Here is a 22,958-nt window from a genome sequence, read left to right on the forward strand (position 1 = left end):
GCAGTGACGACGAAGATGAAAGTGAAGTAATTTCACCAAATAAAAAAGAAGTACCCGCTGCCCTCAAAACATTAAGATATATTGATCTGGCTAACGAGTTAGGTCCCCAATTTCATTCCCATTTATGCAAGTGAGAAACCACGGTGGAAGCGGCGATGGAGAAGGGCAAAAAGGAAAAAAATAATTGATATTTTAGTAGTATCTTTTCGTGTATTTAATAGCCTTCCTGAATAAACAACTTAAATATCTTAAGTATTTGGCTCTATTAACCACCAACTTATTTTTCAGTCTACTCGTAATGAAGACGCTCTTCTAACCGTGAACTTTCTTCTCGCGCGTCTCCCCGTTTTCCCATGCCGAGAGATCTTTCTTTCCAAAGTCTTTGTTTACTTCCTCCGGCGACCTTCTGCTGATCTTGCTGACACCCATCTTACGCATCCCAAACCCCTCCCTCCCCCCTAAGGTGACAGAGGTCGAGTGCGTCGCAAAAAATACGGCCCCCAAATGTAGACTGAGGCAGAGCTGAAGGCCATTTCCCCACCCTTCTTTCTCCTGCCCCCTTCACCACTGTTCACCACTCCTTTGTGCTGACCACACTTCTTTCTCAGGCAATCCCCATCCCACTGTTATTCACCCCACCCACTGGGAACGTTCCCCGATTGTGGAGAAGGGCATGGTTCATCTTTACCTGCAACGGGGGTAAGTTATTAACTGGAGAGAGGCTGAAGAAGTACATTTCACTATCAGGGAAATGGTGCCGCGCTTATAATTCCCTCTCTTCTTCTTTGCTGACGTTACAATTGAAATTATTTTCTTTGCTCTTTCCTCACTATATTTATTTACGATTATTGCGCGACTATTTTTAGTGCTAAAGCTAAGAAAATCTTTTCTCTACGTCAATGATTATTTGCATAACTTTCAATACGGAGGAGAAAGGGACACGATAAGTAAATGAGGTGAATGTACAGGTTTTTGCGTGTCATTTTTGGGAATTCACGCAAGTGTACCAATACTTCACACACGTTGAGAAATAATGAAACATCTCTTGTAGAAAAACAATCAATGCGGATAATAACGTTTCCCTCTTTATTTCTCCGATAATGGAAGATGTTTCTCCTGTCGTTTTCCGGTTGGAACCTTGCTCCTGTCGGCATAAAAGAAGAGAGAGAAATACCATATGAACATAGCACTTCACACCCGGTATGAAGAATATGGTCCGGATGAAGAATAAAGTCTTTCGTAGCAACGTCTGCGAAGATGATGGAGCACAGTATCCGGACGGAGAGCTCAAACAGAATTTACTTCAAATATTCGCCAGAAGATAATCATATCCTACGAAATTTAGAATCGTAACTGAATCTCAATAAAAATAACCAATGGAAAAGATAGCACATTCAATTGAATATACAGAGTAACTCGAAATATTAACTTACGAAGGTTATTTAGGAAACGGGTGGAGGCCCTCGTTTTTCTTTTTTTTTCTCGTCACTGAGCGATAGAGGGCGACATAAATGGCGGTTAGGCCGGCTGCCGCTAACATTCCGTGGGTGCTGGAAACAAATATCTATCTTACGCGAACTTAATAGTTGTTATTCGCTCCTAACCACAAATTTATAACATTAAATTCTTATAATAAACTTAGCAATTCATTATTTGATTACGTTTTCAAAACTGGTCGGGAATTTCTTAAGCGATCGTTGATGTTGAAGTATGAACAAGAAATGGGAATTTTATGGTGGTATAATTATTTAACGATTTTTCACATCATAAATCGATAACAAAAAGCCTTTTCTATGAATTATACCTAGAATAACCACCGAAAACATTTAAATAAGACCACTAAAGACAAAAAACGGCGGAAGAAACAAAAGCGAACATTTTTTTCGTGACTTATGAAAAAGGTTTGAATTTACGAAACTCGATTTTACGAAGTGCCGATTTTCCGGTCCCACTGACTTCGTAAAATCAAGAGTTTACTGTATCACTTTCCATTTTCTGTCTTCTTTTCCATTATTGTCATTACATTTTCCTCGACAATTGTCTTCATTCGGCCATCATGTCTCAAGATATGGCAAATTAGGTATCCGATCTGACCATCCATCCTACTTAGGACCAATACTGCTTTTCTTGTGCCTTTGCTTTTTCTGAATCCAAATTGGTCCTCATTCAAGAACTCTTCTGCCCTTCCTCCCATTCTTCTGAAGACTATTTTTGCCAGTATCTTCGGCACATGAGTTGCAGCCTTATGATCCTGAAATTTTCAGTTCTCTGATATTTCTCTCCTGGGAATCTGGATTATGATGTTCCTGATATATGACGATCAAAATACTTGGGCAACTCACCAGCAGAATACATTTCACTTATGATTTTCCACAACTGGTTCACGGTCTTTTCTTCTGCATTTTGGATTACCACGGCAACAATATTGCCAATTCCCGATTCCATGTATTTTATTCATCCGCTAATCTCCTACTGCAGTATCAAATTCTGATCTTCACATTGGAGCCTCCCATGGCATCTTTCTTTACTTCTCTATCATTTCCAATGACTTTATTCAAGAATGTTTCCTTTGCGTAATTCTTCCAGATATTCTTTCCATCTCTTCACTTTCTCTTCATTTTCAATCATCAATTCTCCATTGTAGTCCCATAGGGTGTTACATTATACAACCTTTGACCTGAAGACTACAGGAGGACGGACCACTGGCGAAACTGCTGTCAACTGTAACATTGGATGCCATGCAACCCATAAAGAACAGAAAATGGAATATAATCATTCACTTCACAGAAAACTGAGGAACAATATTGCAGAGGATGCTTTTTCCTTGAAGTGCTTTCTCATTACCCAATACTTTTCTTTTCTCAATTCTTTTACATTCACAAGACTTTTCCATACGTCTCCACAGATACGTTCTTCATATACGTTCCTTTGGCCTTCATCGCTTTCCATCACATCACGTCCCTAATTCTCTTGTAATTTTTAATCCTCTGCTTTCATTTCTTCAACTGTTTTGTTTCTTCAATGAGATCGAAAACTTACTGCGTGGTCCATGGTTTTTTTTCTTGACTTGACAACTTTTTTCCTACCTAGAACTTCTTCAGCTGCTGCCATTAGTCCACTTTTAACATTTTTATAGCTACATATATTCCAGCTCTTTTAGGTGGAATTACATCATAACTAAGTCATTGTCACTATTGATATATACAGTAATGATTCTATTCTCTAATTTATTTTAATCATTTTCCTAATCTGGTGTGTATCTAGTGTAAGATCTTTAACAGCTTGATATCCAGGAAAATAAATGATATTATTATAATTACATTCCCTTGATTCTGAAAACAAATGGTGTAACACGTGGATTGCTGAGGGGACCATTTGGACTCGTCAAAAGTGAGAAGGGGAGTGAGTGAGTGAGCTCCATCTCACCTTCAAGCCGTCAGCATCTCCCTTGGCGCCCATGGCACCAGCCTTGGCTTCCTTCTTTCGGCCCTTCCTCGAGTGACGAGTGCCTTGCCTCAAGTACGACAAGATCTGAGCCAGCTTGTTTATGACTGGAACAAAGAGAAGAAAAAACGATAGTAAGCCCTGAATCCAGCAACAAAAATAGTGACCAATGTGAATTCATCAAAATTTGCTATCAAAATTTCCACCATCAATATCTTAAATATTACATAACATTTTTTATTTATCTTTATTTCAATTCTATCAGAATTATAAATTATTACACAGGATAGCATCCAAATGACAATGTTCCTTAAAATATTGCAGCATTGGTTTGACAAGATTCTAACTAGAATACATTATTTTCTAAATATATGATTTCAACCTCTTGCTGTTGTCTTCCTTATGACAAAAAAATCAAATTTGGTATCATAGCATTACTATTTCTTCTGATTCCCTACACAATGCAGGAAAAGTCATTCATTATTTCATGCTTCAAATCAGCTATACCATATAACATTGTTGTCTATTAACATGTTATTCACACCAACGAAGAAATTTCCCATAAAGAAATCATCTGGCTCAGCTGGGCTTTGAACCCATATTCCTCCATTGCCAGAGAAGTATGCAAACAGTTATGCCACCAGGCCATCTTTTTCCAAGATGAACTTCGATCTGGGTTTACCAAGCAAGATGTTTACAACTTGAATCCAAATTGTGGCACATGAGATGGAGGTCACGCTTACTAAACCAAATTGTCTGAAAAAGAAAATCCGAACCACGAAGTCACTATTCAGCAATGGATGTCATTTTCCAAAATACTGCACACAGAAAGTGATTTTGTGCGCATTATGTGCATGGGTGCAGAGTCATTTACAACAAGCGTGAAACTCGCGTTGAAAACATCACTTGGCATGAGTAACTTGGACCTGAGCATGTGAATCTGTACGAGGTGACTTGCCTTGATCATTGCTTCATTAAAATGCCGGATAGAACATTGTCAAGTCGATGCAAAAAGTTAGACAGAAGGGAAAGATGAGATACAGAAAGTAAAATTTTTCCCTATTCAGCCATTCTCACATTATGTAAGTTTGAAAAAAGAAAATGCAAAATTTGCCGGTCACTTTTCTTGAGTTGGTGTCATCATTACAGTTTCGGTTCATTTACGAGATTGTGGAGAACTTTTCACCGAAAGACGGAATCACTCACAAGAGTGTAAACAACAAACCACACAAGGCCCATTTGAAAGACCAAGAAGTAGCACAAACGCAGAGACATGCAAGACATAACATCATGACATCATCAACTTACTTTTGGAAGGGCTAAGGCCCTCGATTTTTGTCGTGAATAGCTCAACAAGTAGGTGACAGATCAAAAATGTGAAAATACAAGCCTGTTTATTTTTCAAACTTCTATGATAATTGATAGTAAAATGAATTGGGGAACCAGCCCATTATGAATGAATATTCAACATTGTCAATGTGACAGTACTCAACAACACACTTAGGGGGTGCAAGCATGAACTGATAACCTTTAACACAAACACAAAGTTAAAAGAGCATATAAAAATAGGAGCGCCGAATCTCTATTTTCCACTTCAACATTGTAAGCCAGTCCTTGGGAAGCTAAACAGTCTCATCACTTGTAGGCCAGAAGGATTCACAGTTTCACTGGAAACAGTCCACCATGAATTTCAAGAATTTTCACAGCCTCACTTTCCTCAACGTTCAATCCTTATCACACCCCATTCATTCAAAGCCGATCAAAGTGATAAGACTCACCGATATCATTGGTGGTGAGCGTGGCGGCCGACTCGAGGGAGGGGACATCAGATCGGCTGCGGATCAGCGTGGTGGGGATGTCGCTCTCGTTGGCCCCCACCCCAATCCCACCCACACCCTCCTCCTCCAACTCAATGACGTATGCCGTGCGCCCCGGAGAGAACAGCTCGTTGCGCTCAATGGGACCGCGGTTCTTGAAAGCAGCCCTTCACATTCCCATGGAGGAAGAAGAAAGAAAAAAACTATTCACATTCACTGCATGCGAGCAGAAGGATTGCAAAGCATTTGTTTTCTACTCTAGAACAAACCAAGGCACTCCATAGCCATAATTTGAATAGTAAGGTAAAAAATGAAGTGAGGAGGAGGAAGAAGAGGAAATAAATGGCGATTTTCACAGTAAGTTTCACACAATAAGGAGCCAATGCCCAATGTTTATTTACCTGCAGATTTAATCATTTTATTTCAATACCAAAGTATCATGATTCACTGGGGAATCCAATAAAACTGTCTTGATTCAATTTGATTTAAAAGTCATTCAAATCAGACAGCTGAAAATTAATGGTTCCACGAGAAAAACTCATCAAGAGTGAATTTTAGGCAAACAAATCTGCAACAAAGATCAGAAGACTCGTGAATTTGCAACTCAAGAGACTACGAGCTGATTTTTGGGCTGCCAGGACACCTGTGTGCATGTAAGCGCATGGCTTGGCCCTAACACAAATTGGCATTTTGTGGTTGAGGAACAAATAAGACCATCATTGAATGATGCTGAAGGTGCTTCAGACTATGTTAAGGTAAAAATTAACCTCAGACAGCACTTGGCAGGAGCTCACCGGGCCCAATGGTGGCATTAACAGACAACATTAGCACAAAACCAGGGGATATTCATACGAAAATAGCACAGGGTTCGATTAATTTAGAATTAACATGGAATTTCTTGGAGTACAGAGTTGTGCTCATCTGTTTGATAGGTCTTCTTGGGTGCTTCGCTAACTCTGGCTGTGTGCCATGGAAGAGAGCTGAATAAATTTCAGGATCCAAATATGCCACAAGGGTTTCAGATTAATAAGCTCTAGAAAAGACATTAAGCTAGCTTAGGGAACATTTTTATCCTCTTTTTAATGCAATGCTAGCAAAAGTCCACAGCAAGTCCTTTGAAGAGTAAAGGGATATAAATAAGAGAGAAAGTGTGACATGCCTGTAGATGTTCCGCCCAAGGGTCGTCTTGAACTGCATCTCCTCCTCTTCCACGTCGCGTCTCTCGCGCTTGTTGCGCATAAGGCTCTCCATCTCGTCCTCCTCCTCCTGCTCCTTCACCTGGATCTCACTGCGGACCTACAAAACACGAGTCCTCTTTGTTACGCATTGAGAGGCATTAGGGCCAGCAGATTCCAACAGTTGGCAAGTTGTTAAGGGCATTCTCAAATGTGCCAATAATGAGGTGAACTTAGTTCTAAGTTCACTCGATGATGTAGGACATTGTTCTCATATGACAATTCACGTACTACCTCCAACAGAGGGGACATCTACTGGTCATCTGTGAATTAATTATTATATACACCGATGTCTCGCTTAGTGCAAGGGATGCGTTCCATGGGGGTCTTTGTGCTAGTCGAATTTGTGCTATTCGAGACCATTAATTAACATGGGGAAGATAGGGATGCATTCCTGGTGGCATAGGTACTGGTCATCTGTGAATTAATTATTACATACACCGATGTCTCATAGTGAAACTACGTTCTCGTGTATACAGTAGAATCCTGATTTAAGGTTTTTCAGGGGGGACAAAATTTAAAACACTAAATGAGGACCTGCCATTTTTTTCAGGTTTTAGGGTCTGTAATGATTGGAATGGCTTTTTATGAATAAAAAATATTATTTTAAGTAACTAAAAGGAGTCTATGCAACAATAAACATTTTTCATCCATTCAATGTGCTTAGGAAGGTTGGAAGAAACTTCAGAAAACGGCAAAAAATGGGATGTAAAATTAAATATGATGAGCGATTTGTGGATATTTTAAGGATAAAGAAAAAGTTTTATTATAACAATTATCTTAAAAACATTACAGTACTAGGAGCCAACCAATAGCAAATGTAAAAAAGAATTGCACATGAGGAATATGATGAATTTGGTGATCTAATGGGCAATCTTTTCAATTTTCATCAGGCATTTATTCAGTAACAAAACAAAAAAAATATATACCAGAAATTAAAATAATCCCAAATAAAAAATACAATGCATTAGCTTTATGCCTTTTCACGAATTCAGTACATATTAATGTAAACACTTTTAAGAGTGGCTAAAGAGTTATTTTTTAATCTGAGATTTTACTTTGCTTGTTTTTTTTTGCCATAACTAAGAAGCAGTTCATTTTCTAGTTTTGATATTGTCAACAAATCGATTGATTGTTCTCAACAGATGAAAAGTAGGATCTTAATTTATCTAATCCAACCACAGACTCTGAAAACGTAGCCACTGCCGGAACTTCCTCAATCTCATCCTCACTGCAGTTAGAATCTGTGTCATTTATTTCACCACAAATTTCACCTATTGGGACAATCCCACTGGTCTGCACTTCATTATCACATTAAACAAAATCATCGAACGATACATTAGAGTTAAAAGTTTGCCATTCATTATCATCCACTAAAGTTTGTAAATCACAATCTATTTCAGTGTTATTCAGGAACCCCATTTTTGTGAAACAGTTTGTGATGTTGAATTAAAACTTTTGGGCTATGTCGCCGCGTCAGATTTTGGGTGGCCCCAACGTTTCCCAACCGATGCTGGTCGCTTTCTCAAGGGAAAGCGACCAGCATCGGTCGGGAAACGTTGGGGCCACCCAAATTCTGACGCGACGACATAGCCCAAAAGTTTTAATTCAACATGACGAGCACCCGCGAAAGTTTTAACGAAGAATTACAGTTTGTGATGGTTGCACCATTCACACTCTCCCATGCACTCGCAATAAAATGGATGGCCTGCAACACATTAATTTTGGCTTGTTGTTGCCCAGAATTTATTGAGACTATTGCCTTTCTTACCAATGCACTTCTGTAAAGTTGTTTGAAAACTTTTATAACTCCCAAATCCAATGGTTGTAGAACACTCGTGCAATTGGCTGGAAAGAATTCTACCCTTACATTTCTCAAGAAATGTGTATTAGGAGAATGTGCAGCACAACGGTCAATAAAAAGGATTATTTTTCGGTTGGCCGATCCCATTTTGGCATCAAGGGATTTTAAAAAGTCCTGAAATAAATCTATGGTGATCCAAGCCTTTTTGCTATTTAAGTACCTGCATGGTAACGATCGTACGTGCTTGAAGCATCTTGGCTTAGCAAATTTTCCAATCACCACTGGTTGCAACTTTTCACTCCCATCACTATTGCAACCAAAAAAGAACTGTCAACCTCTCTTTGCTAAGTTTGCCACCATGGCACTTTACCCCTTTAAATGCTAGTGTTTTGTTAGGTAGAAGGGAATAGAAAAGCCCAGTTTCATCCGCATTGAAAATGTTTCTGGGCTCATAGCCTTCAATTAAATTCCTTAGATCACTTTTCCAGGATTCCACAGTTTCTTCATTTACACTGCTGCTTTCACACACACACACACACACACACACTTTTGAATACCAGTCCATGCCTCTATTGCATGAATCTATTGAGCCATCCGCTGGATCCAGTAAAATCATCAACACCAAGTCTCGTAGCTATTTCATGTGCTCTCTCCTTCAGTATAACGCCATTTATAGGTAAATTGCTAGCTCTGGCTTGCTGAAACCAGGTGAGTAGGTGGCTCTCTAGTTCCTCAAACAAGGGGACTTTTTTGAGTGCTTGCGACACTTAGATAAAACACCCACCGGCTTCTCTTAAAATAGTTTCCCTTTTTATTATGATGTTGTTCAAAGTTGTTACTGGTAAAAGCAGCTTCTTCGCCAAGTCAACTCTCTTCAAGTGAGGATTTTTATCCACCTCCTCAATAATTTTTCTCTTCTCTTCGAAGCTTAGAGCTTTCCTTTTTGAAGCCATCCCAAAATCAGCAGTCAGCAGCCTATGCTCTCAACAAGACAATGCTGGTCAAGCAGTACTAGTCTCTATGAGACCAATGCTTGGCTGCAGTTGGTTTGTCTGAAGTCACTGACATTTTTAACTTCGTCTCTATTCAGAATAATAGTGCGGACTGTCAACATCGTGAGCTTAAACTTGCACGCAATGTCGCTTTGACACTACAAATTTTCAAGTTATTGATCACTTTCAATTCCTCTTCTAGGTTTATGCTTTTTCTTGATAATTTCTTTATTTTTCTATCCGCATTCCTATTTTTTGCCATTGCTCACTTGGTTTTTAATCCATAAGGCTCTATCTAAATAATCACCTTCTGCAGCTGAACAACTGCTGCTCTGCTTCCTTCCTGAGACACAGTGGGCCTACGATTGCTGGGAAGGAATGAAGCCAATGCGGTTGAGACTCTCTCTCGCACCCTTTCACGTGTTGATGCTATTCATAGGCAACTCTGCCACCGCTCCATTTCTCCCCCGTGATCACCGATGGCATTGAAGGCTATAGGGTGGACGCTTTACATGGAACTCAATTTGCCTGATAACCTATGATGGCAATAATTATACCTCAAACCTTGTTGCTTTCAGAAAAACTCATTTTCACTGGCTCCAAACTTAATTAATGATCAAAATTGACTGATGCCATTCAGTTAAGGAGATGAGATAAATTACTTCAGTAGGTCGGCTACTCAGACCGATTGACGAGCAATGTTTTTGGCCGTTGCGCATAAATGGATTTCAACATATACATATGAACAAAGAATAAAATTCAACACAAGAAATACTATCAATATGCATAAAATGAGAGAAATTTCGTGTATACTTAGCACAAGATCATGTTTGATCAAGAGTGTTAAGGTTCTTTGATTAGGAGGCAAAGCATCGTTATGAAGTTTCCTCAAGGAATGAATTTGCACTACATCAAAATTGTGCTAAGCGAGGCATGGGTGTGCAAATATTGCTACGTTAAAAAAATTGTTTAGTAAACAAATAAGGCAAAGAATTGAAAGAAATGATGACAAATTGTGCAAGTGTAAACAAAATCAGCAAAATTGGGAATTTTAAGAAGCATGCTTGAAATCAGCTCAGAATTTATGTTGAATCCATTGTTAGTCATACCTTCATGAATTAGGGAACTACAATTTTGCTCTGCTGATCCCTTACGTCACAAAACGTATAATAAGTATACGTAAAATATCGCAGTCAATTCAATGTCACAATCAAATGAAATCAAGGGTAGGAAGCAGCAGATGTCCATATGTATAAACTTGCCTTCTGCAGGAGAGCGTAATCGAGACCTTTGACCAAGTGAGTGTGCTCCATGTCTCCTCCCAAGAACTTGGACTCCTGAATCATCTGTCTCCTCCTCTCGGCAGCATCCATCCCCCTGCAACGTCAATCACACGTCATTATCACGTCAAAGGAAACGCCTTCAAACATTCTCATGCCACAGAACCCAAATTGGCAAACCCAGGCACAGAGCTGCACCTTCCCTCCTCGAAGAGCATTATTCCTAACGCATGCCGTAATCACACTCCCCTCACCCGATTTCATAAACTGTGCTTTATTTATTAAACTACTGAATTTTTGGCAAGCAGATGAAATGATATGTGCGATATATGATGTAACTTCAGTAAAATGCACTCATGTATATCAATGTATTTTTATTTGACAATTACTTATTACCCAAACAGCAATAAAATTTCCTAGTACTATAACCCTTGAGGTAAAGTAGCAACAGCGGAAGTGTACTCACGACTTGACATCAGGGGCAACAGCTCGATAGCCGCCAGCAGCCGAGAGCGGGTCTTCACTCTGATAGTCTGGATTGGCTCCTTCTCTCCTCTCCCTGGCTCTGTCGCGGTATTTCTTGGCCAGCTCGGCCATTTTATCTTCCTCTTGCTTTTTGAGTTTGGCATAAAAACTGGGAAGATGAATGGAAAATAATTAAGAAAATTCCACACACAATTTTCCAATGGTCACAATGTTTAAAGGTCATAAACAACGGATTACTTTTGGAGTTATTTATTTGTCGTTTTGATGAAGCAACAAGGAAACATTAAATATTACTTGCAAAATTGTTAAATGAAAGAGAAATTTCTCTATGAATTGCATACACACACCTCCTGTATGCAATTTTGTAACTTTAGGAGCAAGAATTAATTAGTTGTATTGTGAAAGCCAGTAAATGCAGTAAGGTAAAAATGCAGTGAGGTAAACATGGATTGGCAACTCGTTCTTTTAAGACTTTAATTTTCGGCGACAAAAAATCTAGAACAAAGCCCATTACTGCATTACGAAATAATCTTATCGAGATAGACATGAACAACTTTCTGCCAAAAACGTCAGTAACATTTCAGAGTCTCATAGCTAGGAAATGAGTGAATGTAATGCATTTATGACACCTCTTCTTTTTCCGCCTTCTCTCCGCTCTATCCTCTGGATCACCTCCTTCATCGTCAACATCTCCAAATACGCTGGTTCTCTCAGAAGGGCTTATTGGAGTCTTCGAGAAGGGCGGCTGCATAGAACCCGAGGACGAAGTATGCTGTGATGACCCTGATGTGGCAGAAGTTGAGTGAGGAGCTGAAGAAGACGAATGAACTGACGCACGGGGTGTCATCAGCAGACGACGAAAATCTTCATTAGTCAACCGTTGTGACCTAAAATTTTAGAAATTTATCGTTAATTAAATCGCAATCAAGCTATATTGACTATACATAATTTAGGAACCTCGACAAAAGCATACCTATCACCAGCATCCTCTCTCCCATCCCCAGACGCAGAGTATTCGTCTTTAAAAATAAAAGGGGTCCATTCGATTAAATGTCTGATAACCTTTGATATGAAGATTAAACAACAACTACTAAAAATATATACTTACTTTCAGGCATGATGAGTAATTCTCTATTCCGGACGTTCAGGACCGATGATAGTAGATATTTTTTACATTTCTTTCTCACGAATAACAATAATTTCGCTTCTTGAAGCAATCAAAGTACTGCTTTTTCCAATATTATTGGAATGTCAATTCGCAGCAACTCCTCCAACGCTCTATTTACAGACACGCCACCCCAAAACAACTTTCGTGAACTAAAAACAAAGAGACAAAGATATTCCAGCCCAACACCCGAACTTAACCATTACTGCCAACCATAAAATTTTTGTGCCTTTGCAACCTAATGCGACTGATCTCAAATATAACATTTTTCCTGCTATATACCCCTGTATATCATTATTATTCTAAGAAATTGTTTGAAAATGCCCCATTTTCTTAATTATGACGAGTGAAGAGTTGTTATACAATGTATATTTAATAGATTTTGGTGCAGTTGTAAATTTTTACCATTGGCGCCATATTTAAAACTGTATTAGTTTGCATCTCGCAAAATTTACTTCCGGTATTTCTCGTGATTACAAAATACAAGTGCTCCTTATAATAAATTTTAATGAATGAAGAGTTGATATACAAAATTTTATATTTAATATATTTGGTTTGGTACAGTTTTTAATTGTTATCATTGCCGTCATTTTTAAAACTGTTTGTGTCTCGGTATTTCTCGTGATTACAAAATACAAATGAGTAATAAATTTTGCTCTCTGCCCAACCTTAATTTTTTTATCACTAGTATTAATTATTTTACAGTCCTTTGGAACAAATATTTAGTATCCAAAAATTGATGCAAAGGTTCAAAAAATAGACTCATGTTGTAAATCTCATAATATGTATGGACCTCACAAGAAAAATTTGCTTTCAGATCTAAAACTTACTTTATTTTTGTATGCATCCCCAGGAGACAGCTGCAAAGCTGGGAACTGCGGAAAACAACAGCGAGAAATATACTTGGACTTTGTATGCATCATAATTATTTTCTGTTTGTACTAAAGGAATATTTTTCCTAGAAATTCATGCTCATTATCTTTTTTCAATAGCCGCTATTATTCACACTATTTATTTATTTGACGATTTTGTTATATGTTTTTAATCCATTTACGAAAATTAAATTTTATTAGGCCAATGTGCATTGCCCATAAAGATAAAATTTACCATATTTCCTTGTTTTGTTATTGTGATTTTCATTTCTTCATTCCAGCTAGTCCTTAATACATTCAGTGCAGCATATGTCAATTGACGTGGTGCCGTCCAAGCCGAGATAAGGAGCACGTCAATTGACATGCTCTGCTGGTCGGATGGGGGGCCTTTCTCCGCCTCTGTACGTGACTAATATATCCACTCCCGAGTCTTCCGATCGTGTGCATGGCCTTCAGCAAGCTTCCCTCTTTCGACCCGTGTGCACAGTTTGTTCATAGCAGTATTTGAACGGAAGTTATGGCACGAAAACCTCCCTCTATTTTTCTTTCTTATTTTATCGGCCGATTCTGACGACTTCCATGAAAATCAGGCCCGCATTGAATGTGTTAAAGTATTTATTTCCTTTGCAGTCTTGATTTGAAAGATGATAATTTATGAAAAGTAGGCTCCTATAGACTACTATTTGCTCTATGGATTGGATACATAGAGCAAACATATTTATATACGCAACATATGTACATATATCATTTCCATAGGTATTTTTTTTGCATCCCAGAACAATCGTCATACCTCTTGATTGCCACTTCTGTAATTTTGTATGTTTTCTTTGGCTTGTTTCATAAAGGACAGCCTTCCGTGAAAATTACAAATTACAAGAAAAAATTTGTGACTTAAATACAATAGAATTTCACAATGATTGTTTTATGAACCAATAGTCTTGCCTACATGGATAGAAATTCACTGATTCCATGAAATTTTTTTTCCATATGCATCTAATTAATTCGTGGCACTCGCTAAGGGGACTCTCTCTTAGAATCCCCATATTCCCCCGGCTTTGCTATCTAATTTTTTGGGTGTTAAAAAATTTTTATTAGAGCAATCTGACCCCTAAGCCCTGCCTGACACCCAGTGCAGCAAAACCTTGGGGCCACTCCTTGGCAATTAAGCCAAACCCTCTCACTCATTTATGATCCTCCTCCCTGCAAGAATTTGTCTCGAAATGGTTTTTGCAAACAAATATTTTATTAATTCTTATAGATGAGTAAATTATTGAAAATCAAAAGCAATATTTAGACACTGGCAACGCAATAAGTTGACCGTGGACTCATGCTAAGACAGAGATAGAGGGTCAAATCCAGTGGCCATTCACTCCATTGAGTTGAGTCTCAAATCGGAGGGACGAGAATACCCCGGTAACTCCTTCCTTAAATAGAGATAAGGGTTAAGGAACTTCGCTTGGAAGTCTATCATTTCACCTCTTATTATAATTCTTTCTGCTTGTATTCTAAGACATCTTTATGTTTCCTATTTAATTTTGTGACTTTAATAGAATTGCTGCAGATAGTTAAACCTTCAGTTTTTGAGAACCACTCGGAGTCTTGATCAAATAATTTATTCAGTTACATATTTTGAAGACTCTTTTCCAGCTGCATATACGACAGCATCATATCCATACACAGCCATGAAGGTGTTAGTTCAGCATATGCTAATGTCACTCAAACATATGAATAAATGATAGCCCTTCCTTAAGGAACACCCATATTAGGCACTTTTTAGTTCTTTGAATTTAATTTTATGTACAGTAGAAACTTGCTACATATCTATCTCTACACTGTTCAATTGTAATTCCTTCAACTTTTATTCCTCCTTAAGTACTACAGTTTTATCTATAATTTTCATTTTCAAATGCTCTTTTTAAGTCCAACATCTCAATAATTATAATCTGGCCATCATTTAGTTTTCCAACGACGAAGTAATTCGTACTTGTATTGCACTTTCTGTGTAACACTTATGGATTCTCAAAAGGGGTGCAAGTCCCTCTTATGTCCTGCATTTGTGTACACAATCTATAATAGACCCAAGAAGCCTTAAAGCTTGTAGCGTTTAGGCTCATGGATGGAAGTCACATGACCATTGAGAGCTGCCTCCGGCTCTAGGACAAACGATTGGAGGCAAGACTAAAGTCAAATTTTTTGGGTGATACTTGAGGATGGGAGATAACCATGGGAAAGGTTTATTTGGATGGCGTTCACTTATGGTTCCAACCCCAAATTCAGATGGATTAGGTCGCTGAGATCTCAGCCTCCACTACATGACCTTTACCAGTGGCACTTACCTATATTAATGGGCTTTGAGTGCACCAAAACTCCTTAGCATTCACTACATATGCTAATGGTGCCTCCAGCTGGAGATTTTTCCCTTCAAACAAGACTGGACACAAGTGATCCTAAATGAAAGTAAATTGACATTTACACAAACTAAACTCTAACTTGGTGAGGCAGCCAAATTGTGTTCGATGTAACCTTTATATGTTGTGTGTAGGGGGATTTGAAACCTTATGGGTAAATTCAAAGTTGATTATGGCTTGCACCAAGGGTGGTTTTTAAGACAGCCCACCACAGTGACAAAATCACCATGTTCCCTCTGAGGGCTGGAAAGGAGTTCCACTGGGTCCCTATAAGTTACGGTAACTTCAGTGTTTTGCTTTTTTTCCATGAATGCCATTGCTAAGGAGACTGCTTTTGACAGAAATGATGCTGTGATCAAATAATGCATGATGATAAAAAAAGTTTTATTTCGATAATTTTATACACAAAACTGCATAGAGGACAAATGTTATAGTTTATATGATAATGTGTCAGATCTCAATGAAGGAACATTTTAATCAGATCAGTGATGATGGAGGTAGCATTAATACTGAGTGGTATACAAAAAAAATTCTTTCAACTATTTCTGGTAAGATGGCAAAAAATAAAAACTCCGCAACATTATAGCGGTCTGTTTGCCTAGTGAGCCACGAGTTGTTTTATTCGTAATATATACAAAGACTATAACGGAGAATAATTATTCTCATTTCTGCAATATGAAATAAATGGTCATAAGATAAACATTGAGCAAAAAGAAATGAAAACTGAAACGAAAGAGTAACAACTCAATCATTCGAAACAAGCAATCATGCCAATGGTGATATTTACAAATGATGGATTCGTTCCAAAGTTCAACTTTTAAAATGCCATTCCGAAATGAAGATCAAAACGTTCAGGAACACTCTAGTGCTTGGCTCAAATTGTCTTTGAAGTGGGAGTCACTGACTGACAGGGAGCAGAGTGCACGGATCAATTTCTTGGCGTTTGCCTTTGTTTCCATCTCCCTGGCTGCCTTCAGAGCCGACGAGATGACAGACTTGGGGATTCCAGCCAGGCGGGCCACATGGAATCCGTAAGATTTGGGGCAAGCGCCTGGCGTGAACTTGTAGAGGAATGTCACGCGCTCCTGCCCCTCATCACCTCCCTCCTCATTGTCCTCGTCAATATCATCCGTTTCCACCATGCAAGCCTGAAAAACAATTTCACAATTCATCATCTACCCCAAGAAGCTTGACCATACTACTTAAATTACAAACTCCTGTCATCTGCAAGCCAATCCCTGAAATTCATGACGATATCGTGATTAATTAAAGGTGACCTTGATGTGATGCAAAGCATAAAACACCTTCAGATAATGAACTCCTGATCAATTAATTAGCAAAATATTGGTCGCATGAATTTTGTAAAAGCAGAGTTTTACTGTACCTACTTACATAAAGAGTCAAAAATATAATGATGCTCTGACGCATGAATGGTGATGAAATTCAGATTAATTATCACATGGGAAAAATTTCCCCTCAAAAGGATACCAAACCAGACTTCTGGCTTTCTAGGCCACTACGCAATCCAGTGGGGCTGAGCGAGTCTCCATTTTTCAAGATTCACATGAGATAAAAGTACTGCTCCACCTTGGGATAGGGGCTTCCAAGAAGTCACTATTCTAAGGTGAACCCCGTACTTACCCTAAGGCCATGCCTTTGGTAACTGTTGAATATTTTGACTCTGCCATGTGAATAGCAGTGTGATTCACATTGATTACACTAAAGGTGAAAAGTATGTCTGCACTTAAAAAATAATCCCGCGGTTTAAAAAATTACAGATAACAAATCAACACAGTCATATAACTTCTTTGAATGGAATTATCTCGGCTCAATTAATTTAGTACGATGTAAACCCATGGGGAGGGTATGCTTTTACTTAACAGAAAAAGATACTAATATGACTCAATTTTAAAATTCTGATAATAAAAAAAACAGCCGGTTTAAAAGACAGTTTGTCTCTTACAAGCGGATGGTAAGCAAAGGACCTCCCAGAATGAGTTATATAGGGCAAGTCATTCAGGTTTCAAAGAAAAGAAGTACGTGAATACGAAAAGGTTAGCTGAGAGTGGAGTGGAGAGCTGCATCAAATCAATCTTTGGATTGCTGACTAAAGATGATGAAAGAAGAAGTGCCTAATAATTAAGAAAACTGCCCATGCTCACTAAATACCAGGCCCAAAAAATCAATCATTGCGTAATACTTAAAAGAGACAATTAATTATATACCATGTGTCCCAAAGCAACACCAGCTGATTTCCCAAACTCGGTGACAAGGCTGTGGTAATGCGTTGAGAACAAGGTACGGCATCCCATTGATGCAAGCTCCCTCACCACAGCTGCAGCAATTGCAGTTCCATCGTATGTAGCCGTTCCTCGACCTGTAAAGACAATGTATAAGCTATGTCAAATACGTAAGAGAAAATAAATTTTCTATTCTAGATATATTATCAAATACAATATTGCTCAAACTCACCCCTCAAAGTTGCATAAAAATATATGTACTTAAGGAAATACAATGACAGATACACTAATATTGTATATATATTAGAGATGTGTGAATAGTATCCGCGAATACTCGAATACCTCGAATAATAGAAAGTATTCGATATTCGAGATCTCGAATAGTTATGCCAAAGGTACCGTCTCGAATACCTCGAATACTTTGAATTTTGCGTCATACACTGTCGCTCGCACGTCGTTGGTAGTTGACTCGGAAAAATGAGAACTCGTCTAGTGCATGCAGCGCCGTTTTAGGCAAGCTGACGAAATACATCAAATTCACGGGTTTGAGCGGTGAAAAGAGTTCGACGTGGGTAACCGAAATTGATCGGATGAAAAAAATCCGAAAATCCCAGGTGTCCCCTATCAGGAGAACCTCAGTTCCGTGGGATAGCGACATTGGCGCATTTCCCACGATCCGCTATCCCCATCCATTCAGCGTTCGCCCCCCCCCCCTCTCAGACGATTTCCTCTTCCCCGAAAACAAAAAAAAGGTCCCGGCTCGTGCAGGGATCATATTACGAAGACCTCAGCTTTGAAAAAAATATCAAGTTACCGGAAAATAATAGAATAGTGTTTCACCCTTCCCTCTTTCTCCCCACTGACCATTTTCCCGCATCCATCTTATGATAAAATGAGAGGAGGTGTTTGCCGTGTGTCCTTTGTGGCTAATAATGACAAGCACTTATTTTGAATCTTCCCCAGGAGATGAAACTACCATAGGGAGGAACTCAGTGCCGTAGGATAGTGACATTGGCGCATTTCCCACGATCTGCTATCCCCCTCCATTCAGCATTCGCCTCACCCACTCTTGACGATTTCCTCTTCTCCGAAATCAAACAAAAGATCCCAGCTCGCGCAGGGATTGTATTACAAAAACCTTAGCTTCAAAAAATATCAAGTTACGCGAGAAAAATAGAAACGTGTCTCGCACCCACCCCCTTTTCTCACCCACTGACCTTTTTCTACCTACCTGCTTCGAATTTCCCCCTTTCTCGAGGTCAACTGCTGCATGAGTCATCTACTAGCCCGAAAGGTGTCTAACAATGACTTTCGGCAATTGTTATTACACCTTTATTGGATTGAAATATTAGTAATGTGCGCGTAATTTAAAAAAGAATAAGACCAAACACGACATATTTCTGACTTTATTTAAGCATTTTACGCAAGAAAATAAATACCGGGAAGAAGAAGAAATACGACGGAGGCGTAATGCTCAAATAGGGTGGTTTCCTATTATTTTTTATTGCCTAAATCGAAATATAAATACTCCTGAAGTACCTATTTAACGCTTTTAGAGTTTTATAAGACGATATCTATTTTTCGCGATTAAATTAAAAGTGAAAATTTTCAAGCGCGCGAATACGCGAGGGGTAAGTATGAATGCCGGGAAAAACTCCGCGTGACGTCGTTCTGGTTCCCGCTGCCGCAAGTGAGGTGACCTTGGGGCGAGGCTCTGAGCGCTATTACGACGCAGGATGCTAGCAGGTAGCCGAGTACCATGCTAGCTGGTAGCGCTTGGCTTAAATAAGGATTATTAATACCTTATCAAACAGACTGTGTGATTATTAAGACATGTTTCCCTGAGCTCTGTGCCTCATGCATGCATTGGTAACCTCAGACGATGTAAAACTCCGATCCTCTCGTGTAGAAACTAGGTCCCTGTGATGTCACGTGGAGTGGCATCGCATAGGCGCCAATCTGGCCTTTTTCAAATGAGGTAAAATTGAACATTGCCATTAGTCTAAACCGGTATTTCTAGAACGAAATAATTTGTATATTATGAATACACTAATGGTGGGTAACGAATCACAATCAATACCTTTCGTTTTCTTTAATGAAGGAAACTACCCTATTGTTTACATAAAATTAAAATATTCCATTAATCAGCTAAATTCCTGTTTGAATCCTTTAAAGGCAATCACAATTACTCGCCAAAATCTTGGGTTTCCTGCTGCATAGGCGACCTAGTCAAACATTTTCACATTCATCGTTTAGTATTCGAGGTATTCGAAATTCGAGGTATTCGAATATTCGAGCAATGATTTAATATTCGAATTCGATATTCGAATTCGAGAAATCTACTATTCGACCCATCCCTAATATATATATTCCACAATTTGTTTAATGGTCTGACCTAGGTTTCAAAACAATATATTAATGTCATTTTCACATGTCACTATGTCAATCTCCTTCTTTGAGAATGATGCACATAGTGAATAGTGTCAAAACCTGCATCAGAACATAAAAGAATTTGAGGAACATAAATACAATAGTAGTGTACCTGTGATTATGTTTCCTCTCCCACAATTCCATCAAATATTGCCATTCACTCGTAAGTTCAACATGTACCTAATTCACTAATGCTGACATAAAATTTGGTACGGTCTAATCAGGCTTACATTTTCTTGTGATGAATGCATACATGGCATAGATGGAAATAATATTTTTATTACTCTAAGGTTGTATAAGATATAATTTTCAGCCAAATAGGAGATTCATCATACTACGAAATTTGTTGATAGAGTGGTTGCCTAGTATGTAGAGCGCTGATCAAAGGGTCTCAGGATCAAATCCCAGGAGGAGCCTTTGGACACCCACAGACTTAAATCATCGTGCTGACCCAAGGAAAGGAATGGAACCTCCTAAACGAGAGACCTCTGCGGCTAAGCCTCTCCTTAGCTATCCTGATCAACCTCGGGGTTGAAACACTGAGCGAGTTACAGCTTTCTCAAAGTGGTGACATAAAGAAAAAGCCAAATTTAATAATAAGACAGAATATTCCAGCGAGATCAACGTTGACTTGGAAAAAATTAGTAACTAAACATCAGGAAAACAGCACTCTGCGACTTTCCACAGATGATTTCTATGACCCCTTCTGAATCATATCCATTCCAAGATGTTATACATTCACACCAGTCGAACATGTTTATATTAGGAATGGGGGTTTCAAATACAAAGTGGATTATTCATGATATTCAATGATTGAGGAAGAAATTAACAAGTTGCCCCAAATATATGGCTTTGAAATTTTGGCAGTAAATGGCATCTCTTGATTTGCTTAATATATACTCCATTATCAATAATATTTTATACATTATCACTAAAATTTCTGCAAATGATTCAACACATTTGAATTATTCAAACTCATCACTACAAGCAAGACCACCAAAAATAACCTGACACACCGACGTTAATTGCTTCAGTTCATTTCAGCTGCAATACGAGTTGTTATGCTCCATCTACTCCCATATCTCTACATAGATGGATATACAACGTAAAATAATTGATATAAATATTTCTACCAAGCATTTGCCGTGTTATACGACACTAAATTAATTGTTATTAGATTGTAACATTGGCAGTAAAATGTTGTATTCGAGACCAATAATAAAATTTATAAAAGAAAAGGTTTTTGATGCGTCTGTGGTTCATAAGCATTACCTAACTCATCCACAAGAACGAGGGAGTGGGGCGTGGCGTGGCGAAGTATGGATGCAGTCTCACTCATCTCCACACAGAAGGTCGACTCGCCTTCCCCAATGCGGTCGTTTGCTCCCAATCGCGTGAATATCCGGTCGGCTGGAGTCAGTTGACAAGAGGTGGCTGGCACGTGGCATCCCTGAGTAGCAGCAGAAAATAATTGGGTGGAGTGAAACTAATGACTAAGCTTATTTTAAAAATAGACAAGTGCAATTGGATAAGTCAAAGATGGTAACAAGGTAGGAATTGAATGCCAGTAGAATAATCTATGCAAAGTTGACATTCTAAATTAAGAAGAATCTACTTACAGCCAAGAATACAAGCATAGAATTAAGGAAAAAATTCATCAAATGCTACGTATGGAGTACGTTTCTTTATGGGAGAGAGGTTAGGACGTCGACAGCAGCAGATAAGTCAACAGCAGTCCAAATGTGGTATAAAGGAAGAATGAAGAAGATTAAATACATTGAGATGGCAATAAGGGAGTCCTCAGATGTGAAGGAAAAAAGAGAAGCTTCCTAAAAACCCTAAGAAGAATATGGAAAAAATTAACTGGCCATGTGATGAGGCACGCTGAAGGACAATCGAATGAGGAAAAAAGCTATGAAATCAAAGAAAATACACTGAATACACTGCTTTGCAGACATGAATGAATGCAAACCATTTGAGCCATGATGGTGATCAGCCCAGCAAGACGCATTAACGTTGACTTTCCTCCCATGTTTGGGCCCGTCACAAGGATTAGGGTCTTGTCTTCAGCTGCATCCCCGTCGCTTGGTGGTCCAATGTGGATATCATTGGGGATGAACCCACCTTGGAGTAATATGCAAGGATGCCTACCGTCCTGAATGCTGATGAATGGCTGAAAAGGAAATTCAAGAGATGAGCCAACAGGAGAATCCATCATTGGAAATGTGGGCGCCTTAATCGGTAGAATACTATAATAAAAAAAGGGGTGTTATGGAGGGCCAGAGCCAAATGGCCAAAATCGCATATTTTTAATCGCACTTGTTCGTGATGTTTCACCACCTAAAAATTATTTTTTCAATACGCCAGCCAAAAGATATTAAAAAACACCTCCAGAAAACGTTTTTTCTTTTTGGCCCTCTCAAACATATTTTATAAAAACATGCGTTAGAAATTTTCAAATCAACGCCATATCTTCTTGTCCCGCTCAAAGTTCTTGAAAACAATTGGAAATCTGCTCCATTAAATAAGGTTTCAAATGCCGTAAACCACATTTAAAAATATGCCTTCTTGACCGAGATATTAAAAAAAGAGCAAAAATCGATTTTTTGGTCTAGCCGGCCCTGGTGGGCCTCTAGTGGGCTGGAAATGTGGGGAGGTTTGTCCTATTTGATCCCAAATTGCATACCCCAATTACGGGAAAAATCCTGGAGGGGGGACTTTTCACCCTCTTTACCCGGCTATGCCCTTTCATTCTTAAAAATATTCTTCTTAACTGTTAATTGCA

The 22,958-nt window shown here is 38.7% G+C and overlaps 2 protein-coding genes across 2 annotated transcripts in view; both read right to left on the reverse strand.

Moving 5' to 3' along the window:
• Positions 1-12,409, reverse strand: part of LOC124173153 (protein Red) — a 34,695-nt gene extending 22,286 nt beyond the window's left edge. The window contains exons 1-8 of the mRNA XM_046552668.1: positions 12,167-12,409; positions 12,032-12,077; positions 11,688-11,945; positions 11,039-11,206; positions 10,555-10,669; positions 6,421-6,557; positions 5,223-5,428; positions 3,427-3,551 (exon numbers count right to left, since the gene is read on the reverse strand). Of these exons, the coding sequence (XP_046408624.1) occupies positions 3,427-3,551; positions 5,223-5,428; positions 6,421-6,557; positions 10,555-10,669; positions 11,039-11,206; positions 11,688-11,945; positions 12,032-12,077; positions 12,167-12,176 (1,065 nt within the window). The 5' untranslated portion in view covers positions 12,177-12,409. The remainder of the gene's footprint in view (positions 1-3,426; positions 3,552-5,222; positions 5,429-6,420; positions 6,558-10,554; positions 10,670-11,038; positions 11,207-11,687; positions 11,946-12,031; positions 12,078-12,166) is intronic.
• Positions 12,410-15,866: 3,457 nt separating this feature from the next.
• The window catches only part of LOC124173174 (DNA mismatch repair protein Msh6), a 54,646-nt gene continuing 47,554 nt past the window's right edge, over positions 15,867-22,958 (reverse strand). The window contains exons 19-22 of the mRNA XM_046552685.1: positions 22,146-22,346; positions 21,446-21,623; positions 17,729-17,880; positions 15,867-16,651 (exon numbers count right to left, since the gene is read on the reverse strand). Of these exons, the coding sequence (XP_046408641.1) occupies positions 16,355-16,651; positions 17,729-17,880; positions 21,446-21,623; positions 22,146-22,346 (828 nt within the window). The 3' untranslated portion in view covers positions 15,867-16,354. The remainder of the gene's footprint in view (positions 16,652-17,728; positions 17,881-21,445; positions 21,624-22,145; positions 22,347-22,958) is intronic.

Source organism: Ischnura elegans, chromosome 1 (genome assembly GCF_921293095.1).
Source record: "Ischnura elegans chromosome 1, ioIscEleg1.1, whole genome shotgun sequence".
Taxonomy (NCBI): Eukaryota; Metazoa; Arthropoda; class Insecta; order Odonata; family Coenagrionidae; genus Ischnura; species Ischnura elegans.